Source organism: Cebidichthys violaceus, unplaced genomic scaffold (genome assembly GCF_023349555.1).
Source record: "Cebidichthys violaceus isolate CVI_PGR_0920_01 unplaced genomic scaffold, fCebVio1.0.p SCAF_91, whole genome shotgun sequence".
Lineage (NCBI taxonomy): Eukaryota > Metazoa > Chordata > Actinopteri > Perciformes > Stichaeidae > Cebidichthys > Cebidichthys violaceus.
This window is the reverse complement of record NW_027176977.1, coordinates 634,333-652,762: the sequence shown is the minus strand read 5'-3', so window position 1 is coordinate 652,762 and position 18,430 is coordinate 634,333. Positions and strand designations below refer to the sequence as shown.

Here is an 18,430-nt window from a genome sequence, read left to right as displayed (position 1 = left end):
GGGCATCGGAGTGTAAATATCACTGAATGTAAACAATGTATGCTGTCTCTGTGTTCATATTTGACTGAGTTATGACTCAGTTCTGACAGTAGACGGTCTTGATAAGTGGTGTAATATTAGATAAACTACAATAACTACCTTCCAGTTGATTTAGCACGCCAACATGCTTCTGTTCCTTTTACCTCACACGGTATCTCTGACTCACGTTTAAGATATGTCGCTGGGTTTTCCTGTCCATATTCAAAATCAAATGTGTGTCTACTACTCCACAGCATGCAAAAACTACTTTTATTGGCACGCAACAACAACACCGTGCATGATGTTTTAGGATATTATGCCTGTCTGAAGCTCCTTGAAGCTTTTGTTTAGGGTTCTTACAAAATAATAGTTCTTAAATCTTTGTTAAATTTAAGGACGAAATTGCAACATTTTAGGTTCAAGTTCATATGAATTTGTCTTTCCAACTAATAAATACAGCTGAAAGAAAATTTGGTTTGTCTCAGTACAAGCCGAGAGTTGCATATGTAACTATGGTTCTATGAATTCTGCCAGATGGTGGTTCTGTAGCACTGGATATCCTTATCAGGCAGGGCACTGATCATGGCCATCCTCCATGTACAGTGCGCCACACAGGAGTTACAGCTCAACACATGAACAGAGTCCAACGAAACTACACACAAAATATGTCCACAGCCAATTATATGCTGTTACTATCGAACTGCATTCAAACTCAACAACAATACACAAATATCCTATATACAATGCTAGTCAGCCACTGTGTGTTGCAGTCCTACACACAACCTAGGCTAAACTTACCACGGCCGTGTCAGAGCGTTCTCAAACATTCTAAACAAAAGTTATCACACAGTAGCAGTGCACAGCTTGATTAACACACAGCTTGTGTGATGACGTTATGGTTTTAGACTGGGACGGGCACATATGCAAGGTGGAGATATCCAGTACTAAAGCACCAACGTCTGGCGGTCAGGACAAATTAAATAGAAACAACAAAACATCAGAAAACATCTCATTATTTCCTCAAAAACCTGAGTGCAGTAAAAGAGTTGTTTACATGAATTTCTTTTTTTAATTGTAATTTCAGTAGCAGATACCCATTTGAAAGAAATCCACAGGAAAAATACATTGGGGGGGCTAGCCAATTATGTATTTATTATATAAAACTAACATTATGACTTTGGCATTCTAGCCACGTTCATGTTTTTGATGGAGATGAGAAGAAGTGGTAGGACATTTACAGTTTACTCAGTTACTCTCCAGCAATTACTTAAATATTGTGTTGTGAAGAGTCAATACCACGGACAGAAGTGACTGAGTAGGGATAAGTAGGGATCGATTATTACTGTATTGTTCTGTGTTGACTGACTGTGGGGCTGTTAGTGGAGTGAACAGACCTTGGTGATCTGGGTGGTGGTGGTGGTGCTGATGGTCTCTGAGGTGATGGTCTGGGCGCTCAGCAGCACTCCTGAGTCCCTCTCTGCCATGCCGTCCACTGGCTGTGGGAGAGACACCTTTTAAGTGTTACAAAAGAACCTCAAATTAATAAATTTAAACATACTTAACTCTCCTATCTGTTATTTGTATGTGTGATTAGAATTAATTGAATTGTAAGACTTTTAAAGACATTCTAATCACACTTAAAAGAAGAGCTGTATTGACCCTCAGAACTTCTTGTTACCAACCAAACTTCAGGTCTGGTCAAATTGTTTTTCTTCTTTACTTATTTTTCACTCATGACATTTTCTGATTGAAATCTAAAATTTCCATTCACTATACCATTCACTATACCACTGCATGTGATTACTGTAAACTGTTTCATTTATTTAGCACTTCTATCCAGAGTGGTTTACAAATGTTCTCACATTCACCCATTCACACGCCCACATGGTAGCGACCTACCATTTAACCTTTTAAGCCCTAAGCCTATTTGTAGGCCTCTGCTCGAAAATTGCATACCCATAGTAAAGAGAGTGTATTTTGTCTAAATATAAGGTGTATTTTAAGGGTTCAGTGTCTTTCCCAAGGACACTGTGACACATGAGGAGGAGCTGGGGATTACCAAATCCTAATATATGGGCAACCCACTCAACCTTCTGAGCCACAGCCACCCAGTGTTTGGCAACTATAGCCTCAGGACCTGTGTTAATCCCTGGACATAATGACCATTTCTACTAACGTAAAGGAGCCAAGGATGGAAAAAAGTATAATATTCCAATGAATGACCTGAGCTTAGCCTGATTTCTACATATTTGCATGGGTCAGACAAGGGCCAATATTTCAGGCTTAGGCTGTCCACAGTGACTATATGTAAACATGTGTACAAGCACATCTGTAAAAATAACTGCACTGCATACAACGTGAGACAATTGACTTAAACTGGAATTTAATCAAGGCCTGTAGAAACTGAAATCTTACTTTTTTGTGAACAATTCCCAGAATTCCCCTCACCTCTGCTGACTCGTATGTGATGGTCTTGGTCTCAGTGTGAACTAAGGGGATGTCCTTGTAGGTCACACTTCCTCTCAGGGAGTTGGTGACGTCTGAGATGGTGATTGTCTGGGTCTTTAGCACAGGAGACTGGAGGGATCAGATAAACAGTCAGCAACTCACTCTCTGAGGGCTTGATCAAGACACAACTACTGTACTTTTCTATTTGTTAAAGAAGACAAAACATTTGTAAAATCGGGAAACCTAGATTACTTATGAATTTACTATTGTAACTTTAGTTCATGTTGACTGCATAGGCAGGGCTCATTGTATGGCATGAATCTGAACTCATTGATATGGAGATATGGAGAGTGGCTACTGACACATTCTCATATGTCAGTAGCCACTCATTATATTAATCACCTGGACAGTATATCCTAAGGGATAGGTCACTAATGTTATCCGGCTGTCCAGCCCGGTCTTATTCCCAGAGCCTCAAATATCAATGCTTTGTTGTGCCCTTCAGTGTCGGATACCAACGCATAAGGCACCCTTTTACGTCTGTATAAGACGCACAAGGCTTTCAAGTCACTCCAATGTAAACCCATCACCATCATTATTAGATGCTTAGAGAAAATGCTCTGGGAGTGTGATGACGTAGCATAAAGACCGAAAGAACCCACACAGGGTAGGAGGGAGGGACTATGTCAAACAAACAGAGAACTTTCAACCAGGGGATTGGTGTTCATGTCCCAAAGTGTTATTGAGTTATTTTAAAGTTACATGTTTTCTGTACTTATGTTGCACTGTTTGTTTTACTTATTTTAAGCTCTTAGTTTAAGCCCAACCATGATATTTTTCCTAAAGTGTTTTTCTTAAACCTTGCTTAAGCCTAAACCTAAGCAAGTGTTGTTGTTTGAATGCACAACATTAGCCATGGGTTTAATGCAGCCATAATGGAGCGCTATAATTTAAAACACTAGGCTTTACATTAGAAAGGGACATCTTTGTATATCCCTTACCTTATTGTAAATTAGCGATTGATGTTTTCCATGCATGCTTGTCTTTCATTACAATAGTTGAACTTTTGAAATGAAAAATGTTTGCATGTTCATAGATTCTGGGTTTTTCAATGATGGAGGAGTAGTTCATTCTTTTTAAATATAATTTGTAATAAGGTGACTGAATGTTTTTGTGGAAAAAACAAATTAGACACATTTCTATGACTTAAAACATTAAAACTTTGAAGGGGATCTTTAAAATGTTCAGATGAATACCAGCAAAGCCTTTTTAATTCAAGATGAAGATATGACGGTATGATGGTGCTTACATAAAGGTGTGGCAAAACACTGACAGCACCTTCAGGCAGGCAAGGGCGGGGACCTATACTTGCAGAGCCCTGTCAAAGCAGAATTGCTCTAGGGTCGTGGAACGTCACCTCACTGGCGGAACCGGAGCTGGTGCAGGAGGTGGAGCGGTACCAACTAGATATAGTTGGGCTTACCTCCACGCATAGCACTGCTTCTGGAACCAAACTCCTGGAGAGGGGCTGGACTATCCTTTTCTGGAGTTGTGGGTGAGAGGCACCGGACGGGTGTGAGGATACTCACAAGCTCCAGGGCTCTATGCGACTGCGAGTATCTGGGAGGAGGTCTCTGACGGTTGTTTGTGCTTATGCACCAACAGTTTGGAGTACCCGGCCTTCTTGGAGTCTCTGGGGGGCGTTCAAGAAAGGACGACAACTGGGGACTTTATAGTTCTGTAGGGGGACTTCAACACTCATGTGGGTCAGCGGCACCATTGAATGGGCAGCCGCACAAACCCCAGCGCCTGTATGGCAGGCAACACTGTAACCTGCTGCATGACTGTGCGTTTATGTTCCGATAGAGATCTTCTTCTGATCTGATCGTAAACCCCAACTTGGTTAACTGCAAGATCAACTGGGCCATGTGGAACATATCTTATTTTCTGGACATGGTCATGTTTATTATACGTTTATTGTATTTCAAAAGGGATAATGTACATTAATTACCAACATGTAAATGTGCCAGATTTAGCCACATAGGCTTATTTTCATCTGCAGTCCCTGGATGATATTAAAGAAAACATACAAGAGCACATAAGCACAGACCCATAAGCCCATAAGCACAACTAAGCCGTTGCCCTTTCTCTCCGTTGTAAGTGGGGATGACAGACACAGCACAGACACAGCCTGTTTCTGTAACAGGGCCTGGATCTTTGTTGAGAGGTAATCTATCTCCTACTGGGAGGATAGATTCACTGCTTGACCCCCATAAACGGAGGGACACTGCAGAACTGGCTGTCTCAGTGCCCTGTTCATACATTCTGTTAATGTGCAGTTGAATTGCCACTCCCCATAAAAATGTGTTAGAGGACAAGCGAACGGCTAAAAACCTTTTGATATCCTGTCTCTGCCTTATCCGCCACCATGAATGGAAGGCTGGCCCAATGTTGGCTGACATGGAAAGGGCAGAGCCAGTGATGAGGTCCGTAAATGCATCACCGCATGCTAGTCTGAAAATGAGCAGACATTGTGCCACTGTGTTTAAGCCCACTCGCCTCCCATATGAAGATTGGTTAAATAGTCAGGCATACCACTGTTAACCCTGGTAGTGATATGTTTGAGTGAATGACACAGCGCTCTCTTTTTGGGGAGCAATTTGTAGAAATGTAATAACAGAGGACACAACGGGGAATAGATATGCTCTTCAAAGCCGTGGGGAGGACAGATTTTCAACAACATAATTTCCAACATCAACTTATCACAACATCAACAGGAAGAGGCTGAAAACATTGCCATTACGTTATGGCGGGGCCTGGGGAACACAACCCTCACCACTGCATTTCTACACTGTCTATCTGCTCCAAGAAGGAGCCTTATACTTCAGCCCAGCCACGTCCTCTATCTCTTTCTTGAGGATCGAGAAGCAATCAAAAGCAAGATGGGATATGTAATTTCACCGACGTATTCTGGGTCTGGTGCAGGGTCTACTTCCAGTTGGATGTACCAATATAACCTTACCAAGATGATAAACATATTTCCTTCACCAGAAGACAATTAATTAACTATGGAGAATTGTCCAGGAGACAGCCTAGTGAGATGCCTGAATCACGTCAACAAGCTCCTTTCACCATGGAGAGGACGTCCCTCCATATATCTGAGCTGTTCATTCATAGTTCAAGATTTGTTTATTGTCATTGCATAACACATGGTTGCACAACGAAATGCAGTTGTAGTCCATTTATGCTACCTACCCAAGAAAAAAATAGTAGTGCAGTCCTGTTGTGCATTTTTTTAATCTGAGGAATGTAAACAGCAACAACAAAAACACTTTTCTCTGGGCAGAAAACATAGCCGACATCTTAACATAAATAATTCAACAACAGGAAACATTGTCCAACAACTTTGATTACGTTTGACCACCAGGCGTCACCAATGCAAACAAGTCCCTTTCACTTTGTTTCACTGGAGTTTCAATGGTCTGTTGGTGCAGACCATTGTGCCCTCGTCAATTGCAACTGTGCGATCCGGGAGGCCACGATGGAGCCAGGTCACCGCAAGATGTGGACACAGTCTCCAATCTCCCATTGCTGGGCCAGTCCAAGTCCTATTTAATCTATTCCACTTTCCTGCAACCGGACATCAGCCAGAAGCAGGCCAAACATGCTCCAGAAACCAAAGGAGAACAAATTTAACCACAAATATAGTTAAGTTTATGGGAGCTACTGGCAGTCGCATCTGCAATTGCCGCTGTCAACTGTCTCTAGGTTTTGTTTTATAATGTCTGTAACAGTAAATAGAGACCAACCTGTCTTTACAGGAACAGTGTTGTTCCTTAATTGCATTGTCTTATGTCTCGATCACCAGGTGATGTGGTGGTTCACTTTTACACTGTGATATATGATTATTTAACCTGTTTTTGCTGCTGAATCAGTTTGACATCCTGAATATATCCTTCAAACGCATGTTGTAGACCCTTCTGTCTAATTCTCTCTGAAATCGCTTTTATGTTTTTCCAAAAGCATTGATAGTATTTAGTCAGGGAGTGCACTGTGGGCTCCATGCTAGCTCTGACGGTTTGACGGAATAGCAGTGGGGGACGGACTAAGTGAAGGGTCATTCGACAGCTTCACTTCCAGGCACAACTTCCTCTTCACCATGACAGTCTGCATTACTGCTGCACCAGTGGGCCTGTCAATCTCAAGTTATAGCTTACCTCACTTCCGATGTAAGACTAATTGTTAATTGAACTCCAAATTCCAGAAACCACATTGAGCAAACAACAGAGAAGCTAATTTTACTGGTATCCGAGTTCCTCTGAAGTCTTTGAAGTCAATATACTGAAGAGTTTTGGAGAAGTATTCATTTGAATATCCCTCCAATGTCACAAGACACTGTAAAACACATATCAATCCATACAGTATGTCATTATCCACCTATAATATAAAAGCCACCTATAATATAAAATACCATGGATATACATTTATTTGATGCCTTGAATGACCAGTGAATAATAGATTTATTTATGAATTTTCAACCTGTTCAAATAATAAATGATTGAGGAGATTTTATATGGTCATAGTCAGATTAATTCTGAGCAGGATTCCATTGGGATTTTCAGCAACCCTGTTAAAACATTTTGAATATGAGGAAATTGTTTTATATGTATTAAAATGCACTCTTGACATTCAGGAGTTGCCTCCTCTTTGATTATCTAAACAATGGTACACTTAAATAACTTCAAATTTGATATGGTTATGGTCAGGGTTATTTTTAACAGAATGCCATTGAGTTCAGCTAACCTCTTAGCGATTAAGTTCTTTCTGTGCCTGGTGCAAGACCAGATGATTCAGTACTGTCTGCCAGACGTTTTTGGCTGGGATGATTAAGGGTCTCTGGTGATCCTGTTGGGCTTCTTCCTGCACCACTGGGTGTAGAGGTCCTCCATGTATGAAAGCTCTGTCCAGGTGATGTGCTGTGCAGTTTTCACCACCCTTTGTAAAGCCTTATGGTTGAGGGCAGTGTAGTCAGGATACTGTTATTGGTGCACTTGTAGAAGTATCTTGAGGTCCATGTGAAACCTCCTCAGCGTTAAACTTCCCTGTCAGCGTCAGGGTGGAGGACATTGTGGTACCTATCTGCACAGCCTGGGGACTGCCCTTCAGTAAGTTAGGGATCTAGTCACACAGGGAGCTGTTGAGTCCCAGGTCCTAGAGGGTCCGAGGAGTCAGAAAGAGAGAAGGTGATGAAGGTTTTGACTAACAGCTCAAAGCACTTCATGATGGTGGAGGTAAGTGCTACTGGGCGGTGGTCATTTAGGATGAGGGCTTTAGTCTTTTTGGGGACTGAAGGAAATGGTGGACTTTTTGAGACATGGGGGAACTGTAGATTGGTGCAGTGAGTAGTTAAAATTGTATGTGAAGACATCTGCCAGTTGATCTAAACACACCAGCTTGGCCAGGGATGCCATCAAGGGCAAGGAATGGTGTGTTACGACCACGCTTGGGACAGCTGATGTGTTGGTAATATCTTGGCAGGACTTTCCTCAGGTTGCCGTTGAGGTCTCAGTCCTGAAGATTCCAAACTGCTTGTCCAGGGCTTGGTTGGAACCCCCCACCCAAGAGATAACAAATACAGCATCCGATCATAAGGTGTTCTAGATTAGGAGAACAGTGAGAAAATGATCTCCACATCTGAGCACCACTGGTTGTTGATCTTGAAGACTATTTTATTGTCTATTGGTTGATGCCATGCAAACATTCTTGATTAACACATATTTAGCTACAAATTCATGATTTTGAGTTTTCTTCAGATACTATCTGCTCTATTGGGCTACATGATGAGATTAGAGTAGGTGGACAGAGCAACCTCTAGCATATGGTATAGAGTTTGTACCAGATGTATGCCACATGGGTTACGGTGTTTTACACACAAGATGGTGTCATGTGTATGCATTGTAGACTTTAGAACCATCATCAAAGACATATAAGGCATGAACGAACTTATGAATCAACTGTCATTCTGATCAGAAGACAATAATTGTATTATACATATTCAAATGTACATGGCAGATTTGTTGCATTTATTATTTTATGTTACCTATAACAACCTTACTCTAGCTTTAAATTAAAGTGGCAATCTCAAATAATGAAATTTACATAAATGCAGTGGTGGGCCGTCAGAGACAGCAAAGCCCTCTCTGCTGGCCTAATCAGAATCAGAAAGTTATAGCTATTTTAGAATTAAATATTTTTTCACAAATACACTACATGTACTATTTTTTACCCATTAGCTTATTTTCTCATTGCACAGCTACTGTCCTCCTCTGTTGCTCTGCTTCCAGTGCAGCTTGTTTTAAGTAGAGCTTTTATCCAATCAGATTTCACCTCTATGTCTCTAGCTAAGAAGAGAGGCCCGATGCCCTCTAGGTAGACTTTGCAGTTTAAGTCAATGGAGACGATATTGTTGATTGTCATAGTCTTCAACCAATCAGATTTTTAGTTTGACATGTTGGGCGTATTCTTTGACATGCCAGAGCTACCGAGGTAGTCTACAAGTATGTCAGCAATAACGTGCAGCTCAGCAATAACGTGCGCCGTGATTGGTCAGTGGGCTAGCGTGACTGTTGTGACGCTGAAGCTAGCTGGCAGAACTTAGTAGTAGTAGTAGAGTTTTTTTTACCTAGCTTTGTTTTTTTAACACTCAATGGCTGAAGGAGAAGGAGAAACGGATTGGGTGGCGGAGTTACTGGCAACGCCTTTCTGGAGAAGGACATTTCAGGAAAAGCTGGACATCGTATCAAAGGGTCGGCCAACCACATAGTTATCAGCCCTGACCCAGCCAGGAAAATGATTTGTACGAACGGTATTACTGACTAACAGCGTCGGAGAAGCGCTGCACATTTTATGGCTAAGAATACGTTTTATTTGCAACTGAGCATCTTGGTGTTTGGAGCTACGCTACGCTAACCTGAGTTGGCTAACCAAGGCAGCAACACGACACCATAGCATGACAGGACACTTACAAGCTACGGTGCTTTTGAAAACTTTTGCTGAGACCCGAGTGGATCCACAACTCAACGAACACGTTCGCAGGAGGACCTCTGGCTGGAACTGAACCGCACCGATGTTCTGTACAACCGCGTCGTTAAACTCTTTGTTCACAAAGAAAGGAGGATGGACTTTGTCTTTAAGTGAACAGCAGCTTTGGAAAGTGAAGTGATTTTGTGTTTTTATATCTGCAGTAGCGTTACTACTGTGTTCATTTGTCTATTGTGTCGTTTTTATGATATTGTTAATATTGTTCCCTTTGATGTAAATAATATTTGAATGGCTCGTGCTCTTGATTGTGTCGCGGAATGCGTGTTTTAGCGCCACAATTTTGCTGGATTGATTTGTCATGTTTTGTTGTCATATAAATATATGTGACTGGTTGTTGTGAGTTTGTTCTTGTCATTGTGTTAATTACATTGATTTTGACTATACATTGTTCGTTAATGACGAAGCATCCCGTCATGCGCAGGGTTAGGGTCGGACATTTGATTCTCTGTTTGGGCTGTTTTGTTTTCTTTTACAAAGCAAGAATTATGGTCTGGAGAAATGAAGATTGTGTAGCGATTGCTTTAGCCCTGTTTGTTGTTTTCCTGCTAAGCTAGTTTAGCATAGTGTGCCTCCCAGACCACACGCGCCTCACCAGAGTGGTAGGCGTGTCAGACAGCATGTTGCCAGGTTGAGCGTAGTCCACCGAAAACATTATATTTCCCACAATTTAAACTTCTGCATTTTCCAAATGCACTGTATTATTCAAACGTATTGTTTGGTTCGTACGAATACGTGTATTGTTACACCCCAAGAAACAAATAATAACCGTAGCTGTGGCGTCATAATGAGGTTATTAGGAGGAGGTTCAACTGTAGTAGGACAGCACAGAAGGCCCAGGCCTAAAATGCACGGCCCACCACTGAAAAATGTCTGCTAAGTCGCTGTCTATCGCTGAAGGAGGTAAAACAATGGTAATTGAGACTATGGCCAACTGATGAAAGTATTGCAATATTTATATATTTAACTGGGTCACTGTGGTGACATTCCCAGTTCGTAATACTGGAACAGAAAAATAGGATGTTAGTATGGAAAACTCCAGACTGCTAACTCTAAGCACAATTCCTTTGTTTACACTCAAATAAAAATTCCAAATCTAACAGGACTGAAATCTAGTATTGCCACTTTAATGCCAGAAGAGTCACAATATACCAAGAAAGATACGATATATCTATTGGTTGAATCAGAGAAAATCCATCAGTGGACAATGAAATATCAGTTTAAATGTTTCATTAGTATCACAGTGAAAAGTACAGGCTTATAGATTCAGAATTATCCCAAAATCCTGAATCATCAGATCATACAGATGTGCACATATCGATAAATGCTATATTTACTGAACATGCACAATGTTCTATGGATATATTTAGTTAAATAGCGGTGTTGCAAAAGTAGTAAAGACAGATTGAAGCTTGTATTATGTTAATCCCACCAACACTTCAAAGGGTAAACATTGTACTTTCCCAGAGTTCATTTAGATCCAGTCATTCTTTGTCAAAATGAGCAAATGGTAAACGATTCCTGTCATCATTTGAAAGGTGCTGAGCATCATGTATATTGTGAAAAACCTAGGAATTATGCTGCAGAATACATGATATATGGTCATGATTTTTTAGAAGATGGTTTAGTGATGCAAATAAAGTAAAGCCAACCCATTGATACAAAGTGAAACTTTTACAATAATAATACATCTTTGAAACAAAACCTGAAACATTTCTCAGGAAAGTAAAGAAATGTTTGGTTCTGACCCTTGAAATTGTGGAAGTCACACATCAATAAAATGATCAGGTGTAAAAGGGAGATAGAATTCAAGATGGCATGGTCCACTAAGATGGGTAGTGTCATCTTAGTGGACCATGCTGAGTGCATTAAGATACAGTACTTCCAGAATAACAAACGGATCGCAACAAAACGTCACCAAATGCACCGCAACCCTGTATTTAATCAGGCTGGACAAAGATTTCAATCTTTCATCGTCCAAAGTTGGACACACACAGACCACATTTAAAGCTAAATATGCAACTTTTCACACTGTATAACGATTGCAATAAAGCTACTATTAGCAGAATGACAATTGCAGTACTCCGCAACATCTGTCATGTGACCCCAGAAATGCTACTTGCCAAATTTGCTAATGCCTGAAACAATAGTGAAGGGGAGTCGGTGAAAGCCTCTATTTTATATTTTAATAAAGGCTGGGTATTAATGTAATGTACATGTGTTTCCAATTTTAATTTTATTCTACAAATCATATAAGCTGGAAAGCACTTTTATTGCTTTATAAATAAAATAAAATGATTATTACTACACTAGTTACTTTTCTGTACTTTCTTATGTTCAACGAAAAAACAAGCAACAACGAACAACAAACATTGGCTTACAAGAGTTTTTAAAAACAATCACTGCAGGCTCTGGATGAGGATGGATAACATAAAATGAATAGAGGAGAGGACTGCAAGTTCACAGATCATATGGCTGCTGTTAACCAATCATTCTGGTAATGATACACTTCCTCTCTCTGATAGTATCTGGAATATGCTGTATTTATCCATCTCTATGGTAGACTATCACATGTCACACATGCCCTTTTTGATAATTGTTTAAAACAGAGCCTGTGAATTGGTAGTATGGAGTTTCATATCACATTTTTATTGTCTTGCATTAAATATTGTCAGCGAGATCAAATGTTGTGCTGCACAGGGCACAAGAGGCCAGGGCACACTAACAGGATGTGCTGGTATCAACTGGAAGTAAAGCTTATGCTTCATTATCATCCCAAAACATTAAGCTGTAGGCTACATAAAGATGAAGGTTTTGACTAAAAGCTCAATGCACTTCATGGTGGTGGAGGCGAGTGCTACTGGGCGGTGGTCATTCAGGCTGAGCGCTTTAGTCTTTTTGGGGACAGAAGGCAATGGTGGACTTTTTGTGACATGGGGGAACTGTGGATTGGTGCAGTGAGTTGTTGAAAATGTCTGTGAAGACATCTGCCAGTTGATCTAAACACACCAGCTCGGCCAGCGATGCCATCAGGGCAGGAAGGGTGTGTTACGACCACGCTTGGGAGAGCTGAACATTAAGCTGTAGGCTACATAAAGCTGATAACACATGGAACAAAAAACTACCAGCTCATCCCTAGGATGAATCAAAAATAGTAGCAGAAATAAAACATGTCCTGGTGGAGGCATTACAAGTACTTCTATCACTCTTTAAAACAATTATTTATCAATCAAACTGCATCAGAAAGTTAAAAAAAAAGTGTCTACCAGGCCAACAAGCACTGAGACTACTCTGACTCTGGTGCATGAATGATTCTGCTCTGTGTCTTCAATATTCTTTGGCATTAGGGCAGCAGTTCGGCATGTACAGGAAGTGTCGAGGGCCGCGGATATATATTTGAGAGCTGGATCAGCAGCGACTGAGTTGAGTCAGGCCTGTGGAGTATACGGTCTCCGAGTGCTGAACCGTATCTGCAGGGAGTGTACAGCATGTCGGTCACCACCTGCACTGCTTAAGTTTGTCAGAAAGTACTCGCTGGGGTTTGTAACACTGTTTTAGGCTGTAATGCTTCCATGTTAATGACTGGCAGTTAGTTGGTAAAAGCCAAATAGAGAGCGAGAATATGGCTATTTCCTGGAGGTAGTTTGTGCCAGTGTAGACCCAGTGAGAATCAAAGTTGCAAAATAATTCTTTTTCATTTTTTGCCACCATTACAATCAAAATTAAAACCATAAAGCCAGCAAGGAAGTGGTTGTCAAGTCGTTATTCTACTGCTATTGTTGCACCTCCATTTCACTGCCTCTTGTTACTATCTCTTTGGTCAACAATAGCGATTGGCATTTTGGGAGATTACGGTTACACTGGTTACACTGGTTACACTGGTTACACTGGTCACTTTTATGTTATTAAGGAGTGTTCACACAGAACATCTTGCAAATTTTAGACATGGGGAAAGTGCATTTAAAGTAAGCCGAAGGCGCTAAGTGGACAATGTGCTGATCCTGGGTCTTTCAGAATCTACATCATGAACATACAGAGATGAAAGGAAAAAGAAAAAGAAGAAGGAGTAGAGGTAAATAACAGAAAGAAATGGAGTTCCTGATGAGTGCTGTGTTTAGCCTAATTCTGAGCTTGCGCAAGCTACAGCCATACCTGTGCCATCGCTACATTGCTGTTTCGGGTGAATAAACACAGACTGGCCAAATTGTGCAGCGGTCAACTTTGTGCGAATAACGCAAGGTGACCACTGTTCCCTTGAAGAACAGTCCTGTCAATACTGTATGCAAATCTGCATGCCAAAGATCACCAAAGTTGAGCTCCGCAGGGATTTACTTGGGATATGCTGATAACCATAATTTCATTTTAATACATGAACAGTCCGAAATTGTGTTGTCCATGTTGAGTCACGAGTCTTTGGGCAGGATTTTAAAAAGCCTAGTCTGTCCCACAGAGAAAAGTTGCATATTGTAGCTAGGCATACAGAAAACACCTTTAACAGTCATGCAACCAACAATTCTCCTGTTAGACTCACAACATCTCCTGAATTTGTCAGAATTACAATTGTTCTGTTACAATTGTGCTGAACTCCCAAAATCAGTAACCTTCAAAGATTGATATAGCTCAGTAATTAAGAACCTACAGTCAGCAAAACAAATGTCCCTCATGTCCACTGTTCTTATCTTCTGGAAGATAACAAAAATAATGACTCTGCCTGGATCTATAGCTTTATCCCGTTCTGACATTGTTGTTTTATCCTCCGAGCATTACATCAAAAAGTCAGAATCAATATTTATTCCTCTACATGTTACTGTAAAACGTATAAAATTGCTGTGATGCATTCCTGAGTAATTCCTTTTCTTCACTAATGATTCTTAACCTTACACTTGGCCTGATTGTCTGCCGGTACTTGGTCCATCATTAACACGGGGTTAAAGCATGTCAGTCATAACTGCACACAGTCTGAGAGCTTTGGTCAACTGTCTGACTGTTGATGTTTATTGACTTTTGCCACATAGCTGAATGTTGTTCTGGGGCTGCAAATGTCCAAAGTGAGATCTTAGTATACAATTTCTTTTAATTGAACATGCAACATACTACATTGCTGTAGTAGTACAGCTACTGCAAATCTACTCGACAGCAGAGATACTAACTCTTAAGGAGAAAATATGTAAAAGACAAGCACAAAATGAAAGTTATTAGTAACAACTACCTTTCCTTTTCCTCAGGATGGAAACATGAAGGTTGTATGATAATGTTTCATATACGAGAACACAGGAAAAAAAAAAAAGCTCTTTTACTGACATCTTTAAGCGAGACAATGGAACTTTTGACATTAGAAATATCACTTTGTTCTCTTACGAATAAAAGGTCTTATTTCACTTCACTTATTGCTGTTACAGTTTGACTTGCTTTTGTATGAACGTATGGTGGCTAATGTTTGCTAACATTAATAAAACACAGGTAGATACTGCTGTAATTTGAAACATTCCAACCCTGTCTCCTACAAAATTACGTTCCCATACTAAACTACATTCTCAATTACGCTTTGATTCAAGATTGTGGTGGGGAATGCTCCCCTAGTGCCAGTGAATGCAGCATAGGGGGACTGGTTCCTCCCCTACCAAGTCCATAATCAGTGCCAGATTATAAAAGGCACCTGTTGGCCTAGCCTCATTCTTTTGGCGCCTGTCCTCAGTCGGCTGGAAGTGTTACAGGTATGTATTTGAAATGATCAGTTGCCAACCAGAATGCCAACCTTTTTGAAATGCACCCTTAGTTGACGGCCTCCTATTCTAGCTCTTCTCTGACATGTTTGTTGGAAATATTGTTTTAGAACTCCATTGTTGTTCTGCCTATCATGAGTGATTCCATGATTTAATACCCCATATCAGAGGTGGTGAGTAGACTCACATTCAACATTCAGTTGTATTTTGCAGCATGGTGAGCCCTGTTAATCCTAGCTTTCCTTTGAAGGCTTAACTACTGCTGTTTTACCATTGTTCTCCTTTTTGTTTAAATTACATTTGTTAAACTGCCCCAGTAAATGATCACGACTGCACCAAGGCAGGGATCATTTCATTGGTCAATGCTAAATCTGGCATTCTATTGGTTGTGGAATTTTGACCGGCGTAGCGCCATAGATGCAACAAAAAACAAATGTAATCTGGGCAGAAACAATTATGATGCAGTTTAGTTGCATGGGAAAGTAATTTTAGGAGAAAGGGCTGGCCATTGACACAAATGATTTTACTGACTTCTATGTATTATGTATCTGTGTGGACTATCTCACACTTTAAACAACATCAGTTGCTCTGAATGTCTTGTAATAAAGCAGGAGGGTTTAATAGTTTGTTGAATTAATATTAATTCAATAAACTATATCACTATTGGTCCTTAAAGCCAAAGCATTATCTGATTACTTGAATAATCAATGGAGAAATCTAAACTGATTCAGTCAATAGCTGCAGCTATATATAGGTTACATAAGAAAAACCCTCTTCACAATCGAAACAACCCATGTGAGAGCTGGTTCCGGATGCAATGGTATCTCTCTGTCTCCATCCTGCTGTTTATTGGATTTAAGAAGTGTACACTCCAGTAACCCCATCAAAGCGTGTTACCCAAGATTGTGTTGCATATCCTCATTCCCAGATACTCTAGAGATATTCAGTACATGAACAAATGAATCTCTATTAACAAAGTAGTGCTCCCCTCACAGGTGACTATTGACGGCACGTTTCTACTTTGTTAAAACCTCACTAAAAGACTGTGAAAGCTAAGTACTACTGAACTGAAGGTAGTCAGAATCAGTGCAAAGCGTTGCAGCGGTATGAGCAGTAATGAATTCTGTTGTATCTACTGAAATGCCTTTGAACACTGATGCGCTTTCTTATTGCATACTGAGGGGCATTTGGACAGTGGTGAGACCACTTAGCCTTGCTTATACTCTTGCTTGGCATTGTAGCGCGATCCTCCACAGACGGCGCGCAAGCTCCAAGCATCAACGGAGAGGTTTATACTCTGAACTGTGCACTGCATTCTCCAAAACACCAGAGGGGGCGTACAAACAAAATGAACTGAAAAATAAAAAGTGTGTAACCCAGAGATATGCACATAGACTGTAGGTGTAACTGTCAAAAGCCATAAACCAACCTACACAATGCTGAGGAGGGATTGTAATTATCTGTAAACTCATATCTCATATTCATAATCTACTGTATTGCCTTTGCACTACTTTAAGTTTATTCTTTACAAGCCCTGTAAAGAATAAAAAGTATTGCATGCATTAAAAAGAAACAAAGGCTGAATATCCTGTAAACTATTAGATTGTGCTGCAAAATATTTACTCAAATGAAGATTTTTAAGACCTACTGTTTCTAAAGCATTTCAAAATGAATTGGTCTTTGTATAATTCCTAGACACGTAAACTTTCATCTGAACTATTTCTGACAGTCTCGACAAATTCAGAGGTGCACGACCAAGCGGCAGCCGTGATTACATAATTTTCTGGCGTGCGCCTCGCGCCGGCTTCACTACGGCGAGTATAAACTTTAGATACTGTAAGGTCAGTGACTACGCATTTTTAAACCGACCTGAACAAAGTGAGTCAAACCAGCCAAGTGATTCATAATTTCCACCTCCAAAAGCCTTTCCTCCTGTAACATAAATCAAACCTCTGTTCCTTGTCCAATACGTTCCTCTTTAGTAAGCATCTGAACAGGGTTATGTTGGAGCAACTTTGTTTGTTTCATAACAGCAAGGAAAGTCATTTGTCTTGTACATGGTCATTAAGTTCCATAACTGGTTACGATACTGACTTTTTGCCTGGGTTGTGTAGCTTTAGCCTCAGGATTATAGCATGATAAGTATTGTTTATGTAGGTTTGTTGCTATTCTTGGTTAAATAGAAGTCAGCAGTAGACTCAATCCTAACCACCTTGGGTAAAGTGAATTAGTAGGCTAGCTGAGTGGGACAGTTATTTCAGTCAATCAATGGTTTTGGTTAAAATGGAGAGGACTATTTTGCAAGTTGTAATGGACCCGTTGTCTCAAAAATGACCACAAATTTTCACTGATAAATCTGCCACCATTATCAATGTAGAACGCTTGATAGGCTTAGCAACAGTAACTAAGCTGGGATGGAGCTTAACAAGGGCCAATTGCCAGTTGTAGCCACAGTTCAGCAAAAGGTACATGGGCTCGCTTTAAAGACAAACATTTTTTGGGAGTCTTGCCATTTTAAGCTAAACTGAGGAGCATGGAAAGTATAGAACACATGGAGGGACAAAACAGTACTTGAATGAAGCACGTTGCAGGATTAAATGTTGAGGAATCTCCATATTTATGTCTTTTTAAATGAAGGCCAGCCACAGCATGGTCAGGGCCATCACCAGCAGCCCTGACAGAAAGAAAGACATCCGGGAATGCTTGAGCCTGGCTGGGTTGAGCTCACATGGGTTAACCAAGCTCCTCCCCTCATCTGGCACATTGATAGCCACCTTTAGTGGGTGACCATGAGCTTGTTCTTCATCCTCTTCCTCCTCCTCATCATCATCAACCCAACCAACCTCACTGTCCTCATAGTCTTCCAGCAGGCAGCCATGTCTGTACGCCGGTGGTCCCACTGGCACGGGGGACAAACTACATGCTCTTACCTTGTGTCCAAACAGAGTCTGCCTCCCTCGCTGTGCTCAGCAGCGGCAGACCAAGAGAGACAGATAACAATGAACAGACAAGTGGGATATGGTCAACTGACAGAAGGATAGAAGGATGAGGGCATGGAGGAAGAGGATGTTGTAGGGAAGGTACATGAAAGGGAGGCGCTGGGGGGTATGTAGCATAGAGGGAACATGGTTTTGCAAGATGTC

General features: G+C 40.8%; 1 protein-coding gene across 15 annotated transcripts in view; it reads right to left on the bottom strand.

Moving 5' to 3' along the window:
* LOC137867924 (protein 4.1-like) overlaps positions 1-18,430 on the bottom strand; it is an 89,567-nt gene that overhangs the window by 10,620 nt on the left and 60,517 nt on the right. For 9 of the 15 annotated variants that reach the window (XM_068704416.1, XM_068704403.1, XM_068704404.1 and 6 more), the window contains 2 exons: positions 2,434-2,595; positions 1,413-1,529 (listed from right to left, as the gene is read on the bottom strand). The exons of 1 other annotated variant lie outside the window; for it this stretch is intronic. In XM_068704416.1, coding sequence (XP_068560517.1) covers positions 1,413-1,529; positions 2,434-2,595 — 279 coding nt within the window. Of the gene's footprint in view, positions 1-1,412; positions 1,530-2,433; positions 18,248-18,430 lie in introns of those variants that run through there. 5 more of the 15 variants (XM_068704408.1, XM_068704409.1, XR_011102193.1 and 2 more) reach the window with 5 other exon arrangements.